Source organism: Prionailurus bengalensis, chromosome B4 (assembly GCF_016509475.1).
Source record: "Prionailurus bengalensis isolate Pbe53 chromosome B4, Fcat_Pben_1.1_paternal_pri, whole genome shotgun sequence".
Classification (NCBI taxonomy): domain Eukaryota; kingdom Metazoa; phylum Chordata; class Mammalia; order Carnivora; family Felidae; genus Prionailurus; species Prionailurus bengalensis.
The window spans coordinates 76,165,098-76,183,130 of NC_057358.1; the positions used below are offsets into that span (position 1 = coordinate 76,165,098).

The window sequence follows — 18,033 nt, forward strand, 5'->3', positions numbered from 1 at the left end:
CTTTAAAACCTCAGAGTAACAGTGTAGATTATTGTTATTAGCCAAGGGTACTGCACTGTATCTTTTGGTTTCCCCACTCCTTACTGGCACCTTTGAAAACAGTCCCTTTATTAAACTCTCCTCAGATTCCCCAATTTGAGTGTGCCATTTGTTTCTTCTTGGGATCCTGGCTGCTTTATGTATTTTTAATCATTATCCTAACTGGTATGTATGCCAGACAAACCCTAATAATACTTATGCTAATTGGTGGGGAGGGGCAATAGCTGAAGGTGTTTACAGAAATAATCTTTATTTGCCTTGTACTTTGTCTCATCTAATGTGTTGTTAAAGGAAAAAAATCCCTATTTTGCACCTGGGTGGCCCAGTCAGTTTGGTTAAGTGTCTGACTCTTGATATCAGTTCAGATCCTGATCTTGATCAAGCCTGCATTAGGCTTCATTCTGAGCGTGGAGACTTCTTGGGATTTTCTCTCCCTCTCTCTCTCTCTGCCCCTCCCTCACACCCGAGAGCACATTCTCTTTCTCAGAATAAATAAGTAATCGTTAAAAAAAAAAAGGAAAAAATAAAGTGTTAGATGATGTATATAAGAAGCTAGTAATACTAATAGTTCATTTAAATATAGGCCCCAAAATGCTGTTTTTCATTCACTCTACCCTCATTTTCTTAAAAGAAGTTGATGGTGTGATTCTTTAATAAGATTATCGATGTCCTTTGTATCATCTCATTGCTTATTAATATGTCTTTGGAGGAGAGTATTTATAACCTCCAAGTTAAATCATTTGACTAACCTATAGCAGTTGAGTAAGTTGCTGGGATAGTATTTTGACCGCATAGGATTTTCATCTTTATATACTGTGTTTCTTTTCAGTTAATAAAGATAATTGAGAATTAACCATATTATGTAGTCATCTAGAAAACTCAGGCTTAAACACTGAGTTTGTGGTAAGTGCAACCTAATTTTTAACTTAAGTAACAGTCTCAAAACTGCCAGTATTACAGAAGTTAAATCTAAATTAATTCATGGTTTTATTGGTAATTGGCAAGCATAGTTTTTCTTGGAATGACATTGACTCTATTCATATCCTCTTTTCCACTTCTGGTACCAAAATGCTGTTATCGTTCTACCTTATGAATTACCAGTCTTCCATAGGAATTAGGAAGTATTTGAAAACCAGGATTAAGCTGTAAAAGAGTTTATTCATTTTTTATTTGAAGTATATCTGACACACAGTGTTTGTTACATTAGTTTCAGGTGTACAGCATAGCGATTTGACAAGTCTATATATGATGCTGTGCTCACCACAAGTGTGGCTGCCATCTGTCACCATGCAATGCTATTACAGTACCATTGACTATATGCTTTACCTTTTATCCCTGAAAAGAGGCTTTAATTAAAACACATCTATAATCATAGCAAAAGAATTTGGAAAGTGTACTAAAATATTACTGTATTTTTTATACTCCATCTTAATTCTGTTTGGGCTGCTGTGATAGACTGGGTAGCTTATAAACAACAGAAATTTACTTCTTACGGTTTGGGAAGCTGGAAGTGTGAGATTAGAGTGCCAGCATGGTTGAGTGAGGGCCCTCTTCTGGGTCATAGACTACTTCTCATTGTGTCCTCCTATGGTGGCAGGGGCTGGAAAGCTCTGTGGGGTCTCTTCTACAAGAGCACTAATCCCATCATGAGAGTCCACTCTCGTGACCTATTCACCTCTCAAAGGCCCCACCTGCTAACACCATAACACCATTATATAACACTAACACTTAAGGAATTCAGCGTATGAATTTAGTGCTATGTGTTGGTGGGGCGGGGGGTACGGTGAGTAGCAGCAGGAGAGATGCATACAAACATTTAGACCATAGCCGCCTCTTTTCTCAAAATTTCTCCTTTTACTTGCTTTGTTGAAATTCTAACTCCCAAGCTACTCCCAAGTATGGTGCATGGATCAGCAATGTTGATACTACCTTAGAGTATAAATCTCAGGTGACAAGCCAAACTAGTGAATCAGAACCTGCATTTTTAAAAATTGATTTACTTTGGTGGGGCGCCTGGGTGGCGCAGTCGGTTAAGCGTCCGACTTCAGCCAGGTCACGATCTCGCGGTCCGTGAGTTCGAGCCCCGCGTCAGGCTCTGGGCTGATGGCTCAGAGCCTGGAGCCTGTTTCCGATTCTGTGTCTCCCTCTCTCTCTGCCCCTCCCCCGTTCATGCTCTGTCTCTCTCTATCCCAAAAATAAATAAACGTTGAAAAAAAAAATTAAAAAAAAATTATTTACTTTGAGAGAGAGCACACACACTCGAGTGGGGGAGGGGCAGAGAAACAGGGAGAAAGAGAATGTCAAGCAGACTCCGTGCTGTCATCGCAGAGCCAGTGTGGGGCTTGCAAACCGTGAGATTGTGACTTGAGTCGAAATCAAGAGTCGGATGCTTAACCAGCTGAGCCACCCAGGCGCCCTAGAACCTGCATTTGAACCTAAGTTTCCCCAGATAAGTATTCACATCAGAATTTGGGAAGCATTCTAACCATTTCCTGCCATTGCATCTCATTAGATTAAAACCAGGTTGTCAAGTGTTAAGGCTGAGGTAATTCATTGATTACGTAGTCACTGGTAAAGAAACTACCTAAATTTGCAGATCACCTTTTCTTTATAAGCACAGGGAAGCCAAACTCTTTTCTGTAATCAGTTTGCGCTGAATTTTCCCGTATTGTGCTGGTAGTGTAAACTCAGGTACGTTGCTTCATCAAGCACTGTGTTGGGGATACAAACATGAATGTATTCAGGGATTTGTAGTCTAAGAACATGATATGTGTAGTGCAGTCTAGAAGATGGAAATTAGTTTCATGTATTGTTATTAACAGTGGTACAGAAGCTCTCAGGCTCACTCACAGTTTCAGATTCATTAGTGTCAAATTTTACGGTGGGGAACTATTTACTTGCCACATTTTAAAAGAGCCTTTTAAATTAAGATAGGATAGTTAAAGATATCAAGGATTACTGGACAGTCTAATATAGTTGATGTATTTAGTGTTTTTCTCAAGCTCTTGGCAGTTTCAGTTAAATCAGATTTTATAATTTTAACCCAAATGAAGTTATATATGTGTGTGTGTGTGTGTGTGTGTGTGTGTATGTGTGTGTGTGTGTGTGTGTATGTATATATATATGTGTGTGTGTATATATAATAGAATTTGCAAAATAACAAAACTAAGTTGTTGTTAATTGTTTATGGGAGGAAATCAGCTGGTATGGTTTGGGGATGGATCACATATTAGTTTTGGATCATGTTGAATATATTTTTTCCTTCTTATTCTTTCAGATACATCAGGATTCATTTTTGATTTGCAGTCCAACACTGTACTGGCCCAAGGAGGAGCTTTTGAGAACATGAAAGAGAAGGTATGACTACTTACTGTGGATAGTAAGCTTGAATGTCACAGTAAAATTTAGGTACTAATACAATCAGTGGCTACACAAACTCATTTAGAAAGTGAAATATGATTTTATTTGCATAACTAATATCACAAATATTAGTTAATATTATAACAAATAATACTTATGGCTAAGTGTGTATCTCATTTGGCAACATTCTTCAAGGAACAACTTGAATAGAATCTTTCATTTGGAGAGGATTTTTTTTTTAATTTTTTTTTTAATGTTTGTGTGTGTGTGTGTGTGTGTGTGTGAGAGAGAGAGAGAGAGAGAGAGAATGAGCAGGGGAAGGGCAGAGAGGGAGGAAGACACAGAATCCGAAGCAGGCTCCAGATCTCCAGGCTGTCAGTACACAGGGCTCAAGCTCACGAACTGTTGAGATCATGACCTGGGCCAAAGTCAGAAACTTAACCAACTGAGCCACCCAGGTGCCCCTGATTTGGAGAGGATTCTTTTTTTTTCAACGTTTATTTATTTTTGGGACAGAGAGAGACAGAGCATGAACGGGGGAGGGGCAGAGAGAGAGGGAGACACAGAATCGGAAACAGGCTCCAGGCTCTGAGCCATCAGCCCAGAGCCTGACGCGGGGCTCGAACTCACGGACCGCGAGATCGTGACCTGGCTGAAGTTGGACGCTTAACCGACTGCGCCACCCAGGCTCCCCTTGGAGAGGATTCTTAACTCCAGGAGAGTTTAGTGCAAGAAGATAAATAGCTCTTCCAAGTAATATTCCTATGGAAGAAAACCAAGTGTTTTTAGTAATATAGCCCTTAATGAGTTTTATTGAGAAAAACATAAGATAAAAGCTTTATTGCTTTCTCTGTCTTATTAAGAAAAGTATATTGTTGATTATAGAGTCATAGATATACTGTATTGGTTGAATAATATAAACACTTTCATATTTTAGGTTATCAGAATCTTACCTTATCATTGTATCTAAGTTTTGCCTACAGTTCATTTTATAGTGATCAGTACTAAGTATTTTGCTCATCTCAAAAATGTATATTACAAATTAGCCCTCTTTGGATTACACATTATATACCTTCCCATTTCTATGGTTTTAAACCTTATCATTGTTCAGTAAGCCTGAAACAAACAAACAAAAAAAGGGTAGAATGGTATGAAAGCAAGTGTACTAAAAAGACTTAGGTTGTAATACAGACTCTGCTTATTACTTAGACAAGATACTTTACTTCTCTTCATATATAAAAGTACTTCCTTTTCAAGCAATATGGTTGACTGAAGAACCTGAAAACATTCCTGTTATAAAATACCTAGAAATACAGAATGAAAAGTAACATACATGATTTAAAAATGCATAGCATAGGGGCACCTGGGTGGCTTAGTTGGTTAAGCATCCAACTTCAGCTCAGGTCATGATCTTGCAGTTCATGGTTTTGAGCCCCACATTGGGTTCTGTGCTGACAGCTCAGAGCCTGGAGCCTACTTCAGATTCTATGTCTCCCTCTCTCTCTGCCCTACTCTGCTCATGCTCTGTCTTTCAAAAATAAATTAAAACATAAATACATACATACATACATACATACATACATACATAAACATACAAATTTAAAAAATGCATAGCCCAACACAAAAAAGTTAAGGAAATTCCTGGGGGCCAAAAATATAGAGGGCATTAAAAACCAGCGTGTTAAGCTGAGCTAGGTTAACTGTGAAACATTTTGCCAGTGTCAGTAACAAATGGGTTTTACCACTCAGGGCCCCAAGGCTTGTCCTAGGTTAGGAATTGGAGCTAAGATCTTACATGAAATTGAGATCCTAAAAATATTTCACCTTTAGGGAAAGGGTGAACTAGAACAAATCTTCCCACTGACTTCTGAACACAATATTCTTACTATGCATGTTTAAGAGGGATATTTCAAAAAACAAAGAGGGACGTCTGCGTGGCTCAGTGAGTTAAGCATCTGACTCGATTTTGGCTTAGGTCACGATATCACAATTCACTAGTTGGGCTGTGCACTGACAACACGTGCACAGAGCCTGCTTGGAATTCTGTCTCCTTTCTCTGCCCCTCCCCTGCTTGTGCTCTCTCTCAAAAATAAACAGACTTTTAAAAATATACAAAAGTAGGGGCGCCTGGGTGGCGTAGTCGGTTAAGCGTCCGACTTCAGCCAGGTCACGATCTCGCGGTCCGTGAGTTCGAGCCCCGCGTCAGGCTCTGGGCTGATGGCTCAGAGCCTGGAGCCTGTTTCCGATTCTGTGTCTCCCTCTCTCTCTGCCCCTCCCCCGTTCATGCTCTGTCTCTCTCTGTCCCAAAAATAAATAAACGTTGAAAAAAAAAAAATTAAAAAAAATATATATATATACAAAAGGATTGAAAATAAATCTTAAATTGTGTGTTTTATCATTATTAACATTATATTGTAGTTTATTAATATTATTTTTCAATATTATAGAATAAAGCAAATTAGTAAATAATTTAATGTTTTTAGGACCTGAAACAGCATACAGAGAAGAGAGATATGTTTAAAATTATATAAGAAAAAACCTTTTAATGTTATGTTTGAATTGAAAGTATTATTTTGAATTCAAGTTGTAAAAAATGAAATCTCCTAACTCTATCCACTGAAAAAAAATCTAGAAATAATGACTCCCCAGTAACAATAAACATACCTAGCTCTTAGATACTGGTTTCTAACTACTGCTGACTACCAAAAAGAGCCAGGTCTTCTTGGAGAAGTAGCCAATTTCACATTTTGCAGTGAGACAAGAAATGAAAATTAGAAGGATTGGAAAGAAAGAAAAAAAATGGTTGTTATTTGTAGACCATACTGTTATTTTCTATCTACATACACAAGCTAAGAAAGTTAGAAATTATAATAATTCATCAAATTCTTTTAATTCATTTAATTGCTAGGTATTAAATTGATATACCAAAAGGAAAACAGAATAGCAGTTGTAAATGGTATATTTTTTATCTCCAATCTCCCAGAGGGGAGGTGGGTGGGAGGAGAATGGATGAAATAGATAAAGGGGATTAAGAGTACGCTTATCTTGATAAGCATTAAGAAATGTACAGAATCATCGAATCATTATGTTCTATACCTGAAACTAATATAACACTGTATGTTAATTATACTTGAATTTAAAAAAAAATCCTTAGGAATAAGTCTGACAAAATTGGCATATCTATTTCTTTTTTAGTTTATTTGTTTATTTTGAGAGAGAGAGAGGAAGAGGGAGGGAGAGAGAGAGACAGAGAGGAGGGAGAGAGTGAGGGAGGGAATCCCAAGCAGGCTCCGTAGTGTCCATGCAGAGCCCAGTGTGGGGCTCATACTCACAAACCATGAGATCGTGACCTAAGCTGAAACCAAGAGTTGGACGGTTAAGTGACTGAGTCACCCAGACACCCTGGCATATCTGTTTTAAAGAACATTTTGGCATTATGTCATGAATTTGTAGATGCTCTGATATTCAGGAATTCTAGTGGTTTTATACAATAGAGACCTTCTCTCATTGTTCCAAGAAGATATGATTTTTTTTTCTTTTTTTTAATTGCTTACAATGTGATAAACATTGTTTTAGGCACTGAAGAATCAGCAGCAAATTAGCATAGGAATATTCATTCCAGCATTTTTCATAACAGCCAAATATTGGAAACAATGTAAGTGCCCATCAACAGAATGAATAAATTGGCTATATTCATACAATGGAAATGCTGTGTAACGGTTCAAATAAATAAAAGATGCATTTATCAACACACACAAAAATCTAAAAAAACAATGTTATATGAAAAAAACGAATTGCATATACACATGTATTGTATGATAATATTTATGTAAGGCAAACAATAGTGTATATTACCTATGATATATACATACATCATAAAAGTGCAAAAACACGTATCAGAATAAAACCAAATTCAAGGCAGAAAATCTCTGTGAAGAGGAGGGAGATGGGATTTATGAGGGACTTCATGGGGGCCTCAGTTGCCATCTATTTTATTTTATTAAGCTGATTATCATGTAGTGAATGTCCATTATGTTTTGTATGCCTGAAACAGTTTATAATAAATTATCCTTATAGGTTATTATATAATTAAATGATATGAAGTAAAAATGTTTTTGAGGGATGCCTGGGTGGCTTCGTTGGTTAAATGTCGACTTTGGCTCAGGTCATGATCTCGCAGTTTGTGAGTTCCAGCCCCGTGTCGGACTCTGTGCTGACAGCGCAGAGCCAGGAGCCTACTTTGGATTCTGTATCTGTCTGTCTGTCTGTCTGTCTCTCTCTCTCTCTGCCCCTCCCCCGCTTGCGCTTCTTCTCTGTCTCAAAAATAAATAAAGACATTAAAAAAATAAATTCTGAATTATTAAAAAAAAGTTTTTGAAAAGTGCTACTGAGGGGCGCCTGGGTGGCGCGGTCGGTTAAGCGTCCGACTTCGGCCAGGTCACGATCTCGCGGTCCGTGAGTTCGAGCCCCGCGTCGGGCTCTGGGCTGATGGCTCGGAGCCTGGAGCCTGTTTCCAGTTCTGTGTCTCCCTCTCTCTCTGCCCCTCCCCCGTTCATGCTCTGTCTCTCTCTGTCCCAAAAATAAATAAACGTTGAAAAAAAAAATAATTAAAAAAAAAAAAAGAAAAGTGCTACTGAAAAATCTAAGTTGTTACTGTTGGTGGCTCGTTAAACTATTTACCTTTCTCCACAGTATGCTGAGATGAGGAAATGTTGATGCTAAATTAATACCTGATACCTAATTAAACCACCCTTTCTTGAAATAAAATCTGGCACATACCTTCTATTTCTAGAAATGTTCTGCTTTTCTAAGTTTTGAAATTAATTTTCTGTGTGCTCTTATCGTTCATCTGTTAATCATTTTCAGTGAGATGGTTGTATGTACTCTCACTGTCACTAAAGAGTGATACATACTGTTAAACATGAAACATCACTTTTTCTGTTATTTTCTATAATAGGCATCAGTTGCCAATTGACGAACTGATGTTAGAATTAAATAACCCTGTCATCTTTTCCAGATAAATGCAGTGCGTGCAATAGTTCCCAATAAGAGCAACAATGAAATCATCCTGGTTTTGCAGCACTTTGATAATTGTGTGGACAAAACAGTACAAGCGTTCATGGAAGGTAATCCTAACTCCGTTTTTTAATAAGTTTGTATTTGTTCAAATAGACGTTGCTTCAAACTTCTATTAACATTCGTTCAGCAATCTGATGTTTTATAGATGATATAGCAAACCCCAGGATAACATAATGTACCATGCCATTTTTTTAAAGAAATCTCTTAAAGATACCTCTTTCAGCCCTAGAAGTATCATTCATAAGCTATGTGATATCTTAGAATAAAAGACAAGCTGAGAAAATGCCATCATTTTACTCAAAATGTTCTCTGTTGGTTTTAAGAACAAATAGTATGGCTAGTGGTATAAGGTACTTGATTGGAATTGGGTTGAATAAGAATTTAAGAACCTCTTAGTGACAAAGCAGTGATCCAGCAGCCCAGCAACAGATGTCAAATTCAAGGACTCCACATTCTCTTCCAGGCTGCTATGCCATTTAGTGTGGTTCCTGCAAGTGATTCAAATGTAAGGGTTTGAGTTTCCTTGTCTGACATATGGAAGATTGGTGGGGTTAGCCAAGGCTTCAGTTTATAGAGTTGAGGAGTGTTTTATAAACTTCTTTCCACATAATTTGTTTTGAGAAAAACTTTGCTTGAAGCTGTTGCTTCGTTAAATATCAACGTCAGATTAGGTCTCCCTGTTTCTATTGTCCTGAATTTGTCAGTGTAGAATAAACAGACCCAAATACCGTAAGGTTTTTCTTTATCATCATCTGTTTTCTTTATAATGTTAGTATTTGGGTCTAGAATAGTGTATAGCTCTCTCTTAAGCAACATAGCCAAATGGTATTTGATCTTCTAGAGGGGAGAGGATAGCATATTTGGGCTAAAACCAGTTATCTTTGTATACTGTCTAAGCTTTATAAATAAAAGAATCTTCCAAATGGTCAGGCTGCGTTTCTCTCTTCTTAGAAGAACTTACAAAGGAAATTACATGGAGAAGGGGGGGGTCTAAATGGACAGATATTCCAAAAGGTAAATATGATAGGATTATCTCATCATATTAGCACTTAGACTTGAACCTTAACCTTTCCTATTAGGAACTTTGGAAATTCTCCAGCAATTACAAAATGCAGGGACACTAATTACCTTGTTGACCATGGATGTGGTAGGAGAGAAAATCTGTAGTTGGTTTCTTTTACAGGTAGCGCCAGTGAAGTACTCAAAGAATGGACAGTAACAGGCAAGAAAAAGGTAAAAATGAATTAAATTTACAAGCGTGGTATTGGCATTTTTATCATTAAAAAATTTAGGCCCTGGGGTGCCTGGGTGGCTCAGTCAAGCTTCCGACTTCAGCTCAGGTCACGATCTCATGGCTCGTGAGTTTGAGTCCCACGTCAGGCTCTGTGCTGACAACTCAGATTCTATGTCTCCCTCTCTCTCTGACCCTCCCCTGCCCATGCGTGTGCGTTCTCTCTCTCTCTCTCTCTCTCTCTCTCTCTCTCTCTCTCAAAAATAAATATTAAAAAAATGTTTTTGTAAGTTTTAGGCCCTGCAAACATAATTGAAAGAAAAGATTTACATAGAAAAGATTTACATATGCCACTTCACTTCATGTGGTTAAAAAAAGTCTTCTGTGACATTAAAGCACAGCTGTGTACATAGAGTACCACACAGTCTCTTCCGTGTGATTTAAGGCAGGAAACAGAATGACTTTGCCAGGGTGTAGTTGCTGAGGTAATATTACGGATGAAATGAGAGCATGTCGAGGATAGCAGAGCTCCTCTAAAGAAAGTGATCTAGTCCAGGGGTTTTCAGTATCATTCATATTGTACATCAGTTAAAATAGCTTAAGATTTTTAGGTCAGACAACTGTGTTATATAGTCTCTGATATTAATGAGCTTTGACTTAAAGCCATAAAAGGGGCTTTGTACTATTAGCTATGCAGAGGGGGCTTATGTTTCAGTTTAGGGAGGTAGAAGTCACTTGGGCTGTGGAGTTAATCAAAACTGGATTTATATCCTGTTCTACTACTTAACTGGCTTTGTAACATTGGAGTATTGTTAACTTTTGTATGCTTTAGTTTGTTCATCTCTAAAATAGGAAAATAATACTCAGCAAATATAAGTACCTGATACAATATCTAACATGCTCATTTCCTGCTCCTTATCCACTTAAAACTAGAATGCTTTTGGGGTGCCTGGGTGGCTCAGTCGATTAAAGTCTGACTTTGGCTCATATCATGATCTCATGGCTCATGGATTCGAGCCCGCATCAGGCTCTGTGCTGACAGCTCGGAGCCTGGAGCCTGTTTCGGATTCTGTGTCTCCCTCTCTCTCCGTCCCTACCTCACTCATGCTCTGTCTCTGTCTGTCTGTCTGTCTGTCTCTCTCTCTCTCTCTCTCAAAATAAATAAACATTGAAAACAAAATTAAAAAAAAAAAAAACAAAACTAGAATGCTTTCCCTAAAGGATGCTGGCTCATCTCAAAATGCTCCCCACAGCTCTTTACTGTAAATGTATCTCCTTTAAGGGGCACCTGGGTGGCTCATTCCATTAAGCGTCTGGCTTTCGGTTTTGACTCAGGTCAAGATATCACGGTTTATGAGATTGAGCCCCGCATCGGGCTCTGCACTGACAGCACGATACCTGCTTGGGATTCTCTCTCTCCCTCTCCCTCCTTCTCTCTTTCTCTCTCTCAAAATACATAAATAAGTATTTAAAGATAAATAAATAAATCTAGCTCCTTTAGAAAATGCTTAAAGTACAGATTTTAATCAGGTATCTCTGGGAATAATAGTCTCTTTGGGATGCTCTTTTCCGGTATTCAGTTAGTGCTGCAGTTCTGGAATCCTTTCTTGATGACTCTAAATCACTTCATTAGGAGTTCTCTTAGGTCTTGACCAAACCAGGTTTGGCCCTAATGACTCTTGAAATGTTTTCCAAGTGGAACCTAGTACTTCTACTGATTCCCCTGAAGCGCTCTCCATACCTGTAATTTTGAGTATTTGCTTAACTTCTTCCCATTTTTTTCACCCAATATAAATAGCTATGTGTGCTATGAAGAACAGCAGTGTATTAATTTATTGCCCCAGGATAATAAGTTATTAGTGATATAAGGTATACTTGAAGCTGGAAAAGCATATGTTGGAGACAAATAAATTTCTTAAAATTTAAAGAAAGAAAAATGGCTTCAGTTTGACCATCCCAAATGCCCAAATCCAGTCTGGTTAACTGTTGGGATTAATTCAATAGGATGTGACCATGAGCAGTTACTAAGATAGTTATCATATATGCGGAGCAGTGATGTGAAAACTTAGTTCACATGGAGGAAAGTAGTTAAGAGAAAGAAATGAAAGCTGTGGGGAGGAGACAATTATATCTAGAATACCCGCAGTGCTCCTGTTAGGGCCATCGAAAACGTTTGGGGGGATAAAAGGGATTGGGGAAAAATTGATTCAGTAATGTCAGTCTAGTTTTTTTTTTTTAATGTTTTTATTCACTTCTGAGACAGAGAGAGACAGAGCATGAGCAGGGGAGGGGCAGAGAGAGAGGGAGGCACAGGATCCGAAGCAGGCTCCAGGCTCTAAGCTGTCAGAGCCCAATATGGGGCTCGAACTCACAGACTGTGAGACCATGACCCGAGCCGAAGTCGGACGCTCAACTGACTCAGCCACCCAGGGGCCCCTAGTCTTACAAATAGAATTAAGATTGCTACTAGAGCTGTTGTTTGTCAAGGTAAAAGGCAAAGGAGTTTTTGTTTAATTTTTCTATTTTCATAGGTAATATATTCATGTGGCTCAAAATTCAAAGCTATAAAAGATAATACACTGAAACATCTTTATCCCTTCCCTATTCCCCAGCCATTTGGCTTCCCACCCCAGAGGTAAACAGTATTGCCGATTTCTTATGTATTATCTGGGATACTTTATGCATATATAAGCAAACATGAATATATATTCTTCTCTTTGCCTGCTCTTTTTTTCGTGTAATATATTTTAGAGTGTATTCCATGTCAACATATAAAGAATTGTCTTGTTCTTTTTAAGGATGTATAGTCATTCTGCTGCTTGGATGCACCATAATTTATTTAACCAGTCCTTTATTGATCAACATTTGGGTCATTGCCAATGTTTTGTTACTATTAACAGTATTTCAGTGAATAACCTTATATATAATTTTGTACATGTGTCAGTATCGCCTAGGATAAATTCCTAGAAGTGGAATTGCTGGATCAAAGGATATGTGCATTTGTAATTTTGATAAATACTACCATACCAGATGACCATAGAGAGTACCACTTTGCGTTCCCACAAAGTAGTATAGGAGAATGTTTGTTTCTCCATATTCTCAACCCTGTCAACTCTTTTTGACCTTTGCTAGTCCAAAATGAAAAATGATACTATAGTACATCAATTTTTGGAAATTTTTGAAAATTGTTATTAGTTCTTCTGTGTTTGGTGGAATTCACCAGTGAAACCATTGCATCCAGGGCTTTTCTTTGTTGGGAGATTTTTTTTTAAGTTTATTTATTTTGAGAGAGAGAAAGCGTGAGTGGGGGAGGAGCAGAGAGAGAGAATCCCAAGCAGGCCTCACTCTGTCAGTGCAGAGCCCAGTGCAGGGCTCGAACTTGTGAACCATGAGATCATGACCTAAGCCGAAGTTGGATGCTTAACTGACTAAGCCACCAGGTGCCCCTGTTGGGAGATTTTCGATGACTGATTCAGTCTCTTTACTAGTTATAGGTCTGTTCGTATTTCCTACATTTCTTCATGATTTAGTCTTGGTAGGTTTTGTGTTTCTTTGTTGGCATGCAGTTATTCAAAGTGTTCTCTTGTAATCCTTTTTATTTTTGTAGAATCTATAGTAATATCACCACTTTCATTTTTGATTTTAGTAATTTGGGTCTTCTCTTTTTTTTTCTTAGCCTTTCTAACTAAAGGTTTGTCAGTTGTGTTGATCTTTTCAGAGATTCAGCTTTTGGTTTCATTGATTTTTCTCTATTGCTTTTCTGTTCTTTATTTCATTTATCTCTGCTCTGATCTCTATTATTTCCTTCCTTCTACTAGCTTTGGGTTTTAGTTTGTTCTTTTCTAGTTCCTTAACTGCAAAGTTAACTTGCTAATTTGAGATTATATGTAAGATATATATATAATATATATAAATACTTTCTAATGTCAGCATTTACAGTTAGCAGTTTCCCCTTTAGCATCACTTTTGCTGTACTCTTTGAGTTTTGGTATGTGATATTTTCATTTTCATTCATCTCTAAGTATTTTCTAATTCCCCTTGTTATTTCTTCTTTGATCCATTTGTTCTTTAAAAATGTGCTAATTTCCAGGGGCGCCTGGGTGTCTCAGTCAGTGAAGCATCCGACTCTTGGTTTCAGCTCAGGTCATGATCTCATGGTTTGTGAGTTCAAGCCCCTCATCAGGCTCTGTGCTGACACTGTGGAGTCTGCTTGGAATTCTCTCTTTCCCTTTTCTCTGTCCCTCCTCCATTCACATTCTGTCTCTCCTTCTCTCCTTTCTCTCTCTCTCTTTCTCTAAAAATAAACATTTTTTAAAGAGACATAAATTTTAAAAATGTGCTAATTTCCATAATATGAATTTTCCAATTGTCCTTTTGTTGATGTCTCACTTTATCCCATTTTGGTCGGAGAAGACACTTTGTATGATACATATCTTTTTAAAATATCTGTTGAAACTTCATTTGTATCCTTATGTATGGTCTATCCTGAAAAATGTACCATGTACATTCAAGAAGAGCATACGTGCTGTGCTGCTCTTGTTGGGTAGAGTGTTCTGTTTATGTCTGTTAGATCTAGTTGGTCTGTCATGTTGTTGGGTTTTTTTTTAATTTTTTTTTTAACATTTATTTATTTTTGAGACAGAGAGAGAGAGCATGAACAGGGGAGGGTCAGAGGAAGAGGGAGACATAGAATCTGAAACAGGCTCCGGGCTCTGAGCTGTCAGCACAGAGCCTGATGCGGGGCTCGAACCCACAGACCACGAAATCGTGACCTGAGCCGAAGTCGGACGCTTAACCGACTGAGCCACCCAGGCACCCCTGTCATGTTGTTTAAATCCTCTGTTTCTTTACTTATCTTCTGTCTGGTTGTTCTGTCCATTGTTGTGAGTAGGATATTGAAGTTTCCAAGTATTATTGTACAACCGTTTTTCCCTTTAATTCTGCTGGGTTTTGCTTCACGTATTTTGATAGTCTGTCATTAGGTGTACACATGTTTATAATTGTTATATCTTCTTGCTGTATTAAGCCTTTTATTAATACATAATATGTTTCTTTGTCTCTTATAACCTTTTTAAATTTAAAGTCTATAGGCTTTATTTAAAGTCTAAAGGCTATATTAATAGCCCCAGCTCTCTTTTGGTTACTATTTGCATGGAATACATTTTTCCATCCTTCCACTTTCAGTCTATTTGTGTCTTTGAATCCAAAGTGAGTCTCTTGTAAACAGCATATAGTTGGATCATGTGTATTTATCCATTTTGTCAATCTCTGTCTTTTGTAGAGTTTTATCAGTTTACCTTTAAAGTAATTACTGATAAGGAAGGACTTCTGTCATTGTGCTATTTGTTTTCCATTTGTTTTTAACTTTTTTCTATCCCTCATTTTTTGCATTACTGTCTTCTTTTGAGTTTAATCTGTATTTATACTGAAATGTTTGAGTTCTTTTCTCATTTCCTTTTGTGTATATTTTATAGCTATTTTCATTGTGGTTACTATGGAGATTACATTTAATATCCTAAAGTTTTAACACTAATTTGAAATTATACCAGTTTATATTCAATAACATACAAAAACTCTGTTCCTTTACAGCTCCATCCCCACTTCTTTTGGTTGTTGATGTCACAGAATTATATCTTAATACATTGTGTTCCCCAAAGCATAAACTAATAATTCTTTTATTTTTATTTACTTATATTTTTTTATTATTTTTATTTTCTTAATGTTTATTTTTGAGAGACAGAGAGAGTAATAGTGTGGGAGGGGCAGAAAGAGAGGGAGACAGAGGATCCAAAGTGGGCTCTACACTGACTGCTGTGAGCCGGATGCAGGGTTTGAACTCATGAACCTCAAGATCATGACCTGAGTTGAAGTCTGATGCTTAACCAACTGAGTCACCCAGGTGCCCCAAACTAATAATTCTTTTAAATGCATTAGTCTCATGGGGCGCCTGGGTGGCTCAGTCGGTTGAGCGTCCGACTTTGGCTCAGGTCATGATCTCGCAGTTCCCGGGTTCGAGCCACGCCTTGGGCTCTGTACTGACAGCTCGGAGCCTAGAGCCTGCTTCAGATTCTGTGTATCCCTCTCTCTCTGGCCCTTCCCCTCTCGAATTCTATCTCTCTCTCTCTCTCAAAAATAAAACATTAAAAAAATTTTAAATGCATTAGTGTCTTAAATTATGTACAAATAAGATCTGGAGTTACAAACCAAAGTAGATTTTAGATTAATAGTTTTTTTTAACATATTAGTCTCTTAAATTATGCAGAAAACCAAATATGTAGTTACAAACCATTATAATAATGCTGGCCTTTATAATTGCTCATGTACTTACCTTTACTGAGATTTTTATTTTTTCATATGGCTTAAAATTACTGACTAGTGTCCTTTCATTTTATGTTGCAGGACTCCTTTGAACATTTCTTATAGGGCAGATCTGGTGGTCATGAACTTCCTCAGCTTTTATTTATCTAGGAATATCTTAATTTCTCCTTTACTTAAAAAAATTTTTTTTTTAAAATTTTTTGAGAGGAAGTGAAAGAGTACATGAGCAGGGAGGATTAAAGGGAGAGGGACAGAGAATCTCAAGCAGGCTCCATGACCAGCACGAAGTCTGACATGCGGGGCTCAGTCTCACAGACTGTGAGATCATGACCAGAGCCAGAATCAAGAGTGAGACACTTAACCAACTGAGGCACCCAGGCACCCCTCTCCTTCACTTTTGAAGGATAGTCTTGCCAGTTATAGGATTCTTGGTTGACCATACTTTTCTATTTCAGCGCTTTGAGTATATCCACGTACTGCCTTCTGGCCTTCATGTTTCTGATGAGAAATCTGATGAAATCTGATGATTTTATTGAAGATTCCTTGTATGTGATGAGTGACTTCTCTCTTGCTGCTTTCGAGATTCTGTCTTTTGAAAGTTTGATTATAATGTGTCTCAGTGTGAATCTCCTTGAGTTCATCTTACTTAGAGTTAATTAGGCTTCTTGGGTGTTTATGTTCATGTTTTTCATTAAATTTGGGAAGTTTTCAGCCAGTATTTCTTTTTCAGATATCATCAGATATTATTTCTGTCCCTTTATCTTCTTTTCAGACTTTCATGATGTGTATATTGGTCTACTTTTTGGTGTCCCACAGGTCCCTTAGATTCTATTCACTTTTCTTCAATTTTTTTTTCTTTCCTCTTCCTCAGACTTTACAATTTGCATTCTCCAATCTTCAAGTTCACAGATTTTTTTTCTTCTGCTGCTGAAATCTGCCTTTGAATCTTTCTAGTGAATTTTAAAATTTCAGTTATTCTATTTTTTAACTCCAGTATTTCCTAATTAATTTCTTATTTTTTAATGTTTTTTTAATAAGTGAAATCACTTGTTTGTTTTTGTTTTGAATGCTTATTTATTTTTGAGAGAAACAGAGACAGTGTGAGCAGGGGAGGGGCAGAAAGAGAGGGAGACACAGAATCTGAAGCAGGCTCCAGGCTCCAAGCTGTCAGCATAGAGCCCAATGTGGAGCTTGAACTCATGAACCACGAGATCATGACCTGAGCTGAAGTCGGATGCTCAACCTATGGAGCCACCCAGGCACCCCTTATGGATTTTTTAATGTATTTTTTGAGAGAGAGTGCAAACAGGGCAGTGGGGTGGGGGGGCATTCAGAGAGAGAGGGTGACACAGAATCTAAAGCAGGCTGCGGGCTCTCAGCTCTAACTCACAAACCCTGAGGTTATAACCTGAGCCGAAGTCGGACACTTAACCAACTGAGCCACCTAGGCACCCCTCTTAACTAATTTCTTTTAGGTTTTCTATCTCTTTATTGACATTTACATTTTGTTCATACTTTGTTTTCTTGGCTTTGTCCAGATCTTCTTTTAATTTTTTGAGTATCTTTAAGACAGTTGTTTGTTTTTTTTTAATTCCAGTTAACATACAGCATAATATTAGTTTCAGATGTACAATATAGTGATTCAACACTTCCATATATCATCCAGTGCACTCTTTAATCTTCATCACCTACTTAACCCATCCCCCTATCCACCTCCCTTCTGGTTACCAAAGGCAGTTACTGTTGATTTTTTCCCTTTAAGTAGATCATACTTGTTTTTTGTAGTTGTGATTTTATGTTGAAAAACTGGACATTTGAATCTAATAATGTGATAACTTTGGAAATCAGATTCTGCCCCTTCCTCAGGATTTGCTATTTTTTTATTATTGTTTGCTTTCTGGGGGCACTGCTCTTTTTATTTCCCTGGAAGTCACTCAGCCAAAGCTGGCAGGGCTTACAACAATGGGAGAAGGTGCAATAACAATGGATGCCTGACTCTTTGTCTA

General features: G+C 37.7%; 1 protein-coding gene across 3 annotated transcripts in view; it reads left to right on the forward strand.

Moving 5' to 3' along the window:
* Positions 1–18,033, forward strand: part of SPATS2 (spermatogenesis associated serine rich 2) — a 152,131-nt gene that overhangs the window by 105,411 nt on the left and 28,687 nt on the right. For 2 of the 3 annotated variants that reach the window (XM_043563796.1, XM_043563797.1), the window contains 3 exons: positions 3,317–3,396; positions 8,417–8,525; positions 9,662–9,711. In XM_043563796.1, the coding sequence (XP_043419731.1) occupies positions 3,317–3,396; positions 8,417–8,525; positions 9,662–9,711 (239 nt within the window). Of the gene's footprint in view, positions 1–917; positions 943–3,316; positions 3,397–8,416; positions 8,526–9,661; positions 9,712–18,033 lie in introns of those variants that run through there. The other variant, XM_043563798.1, reaches the window with a different exon arrangement.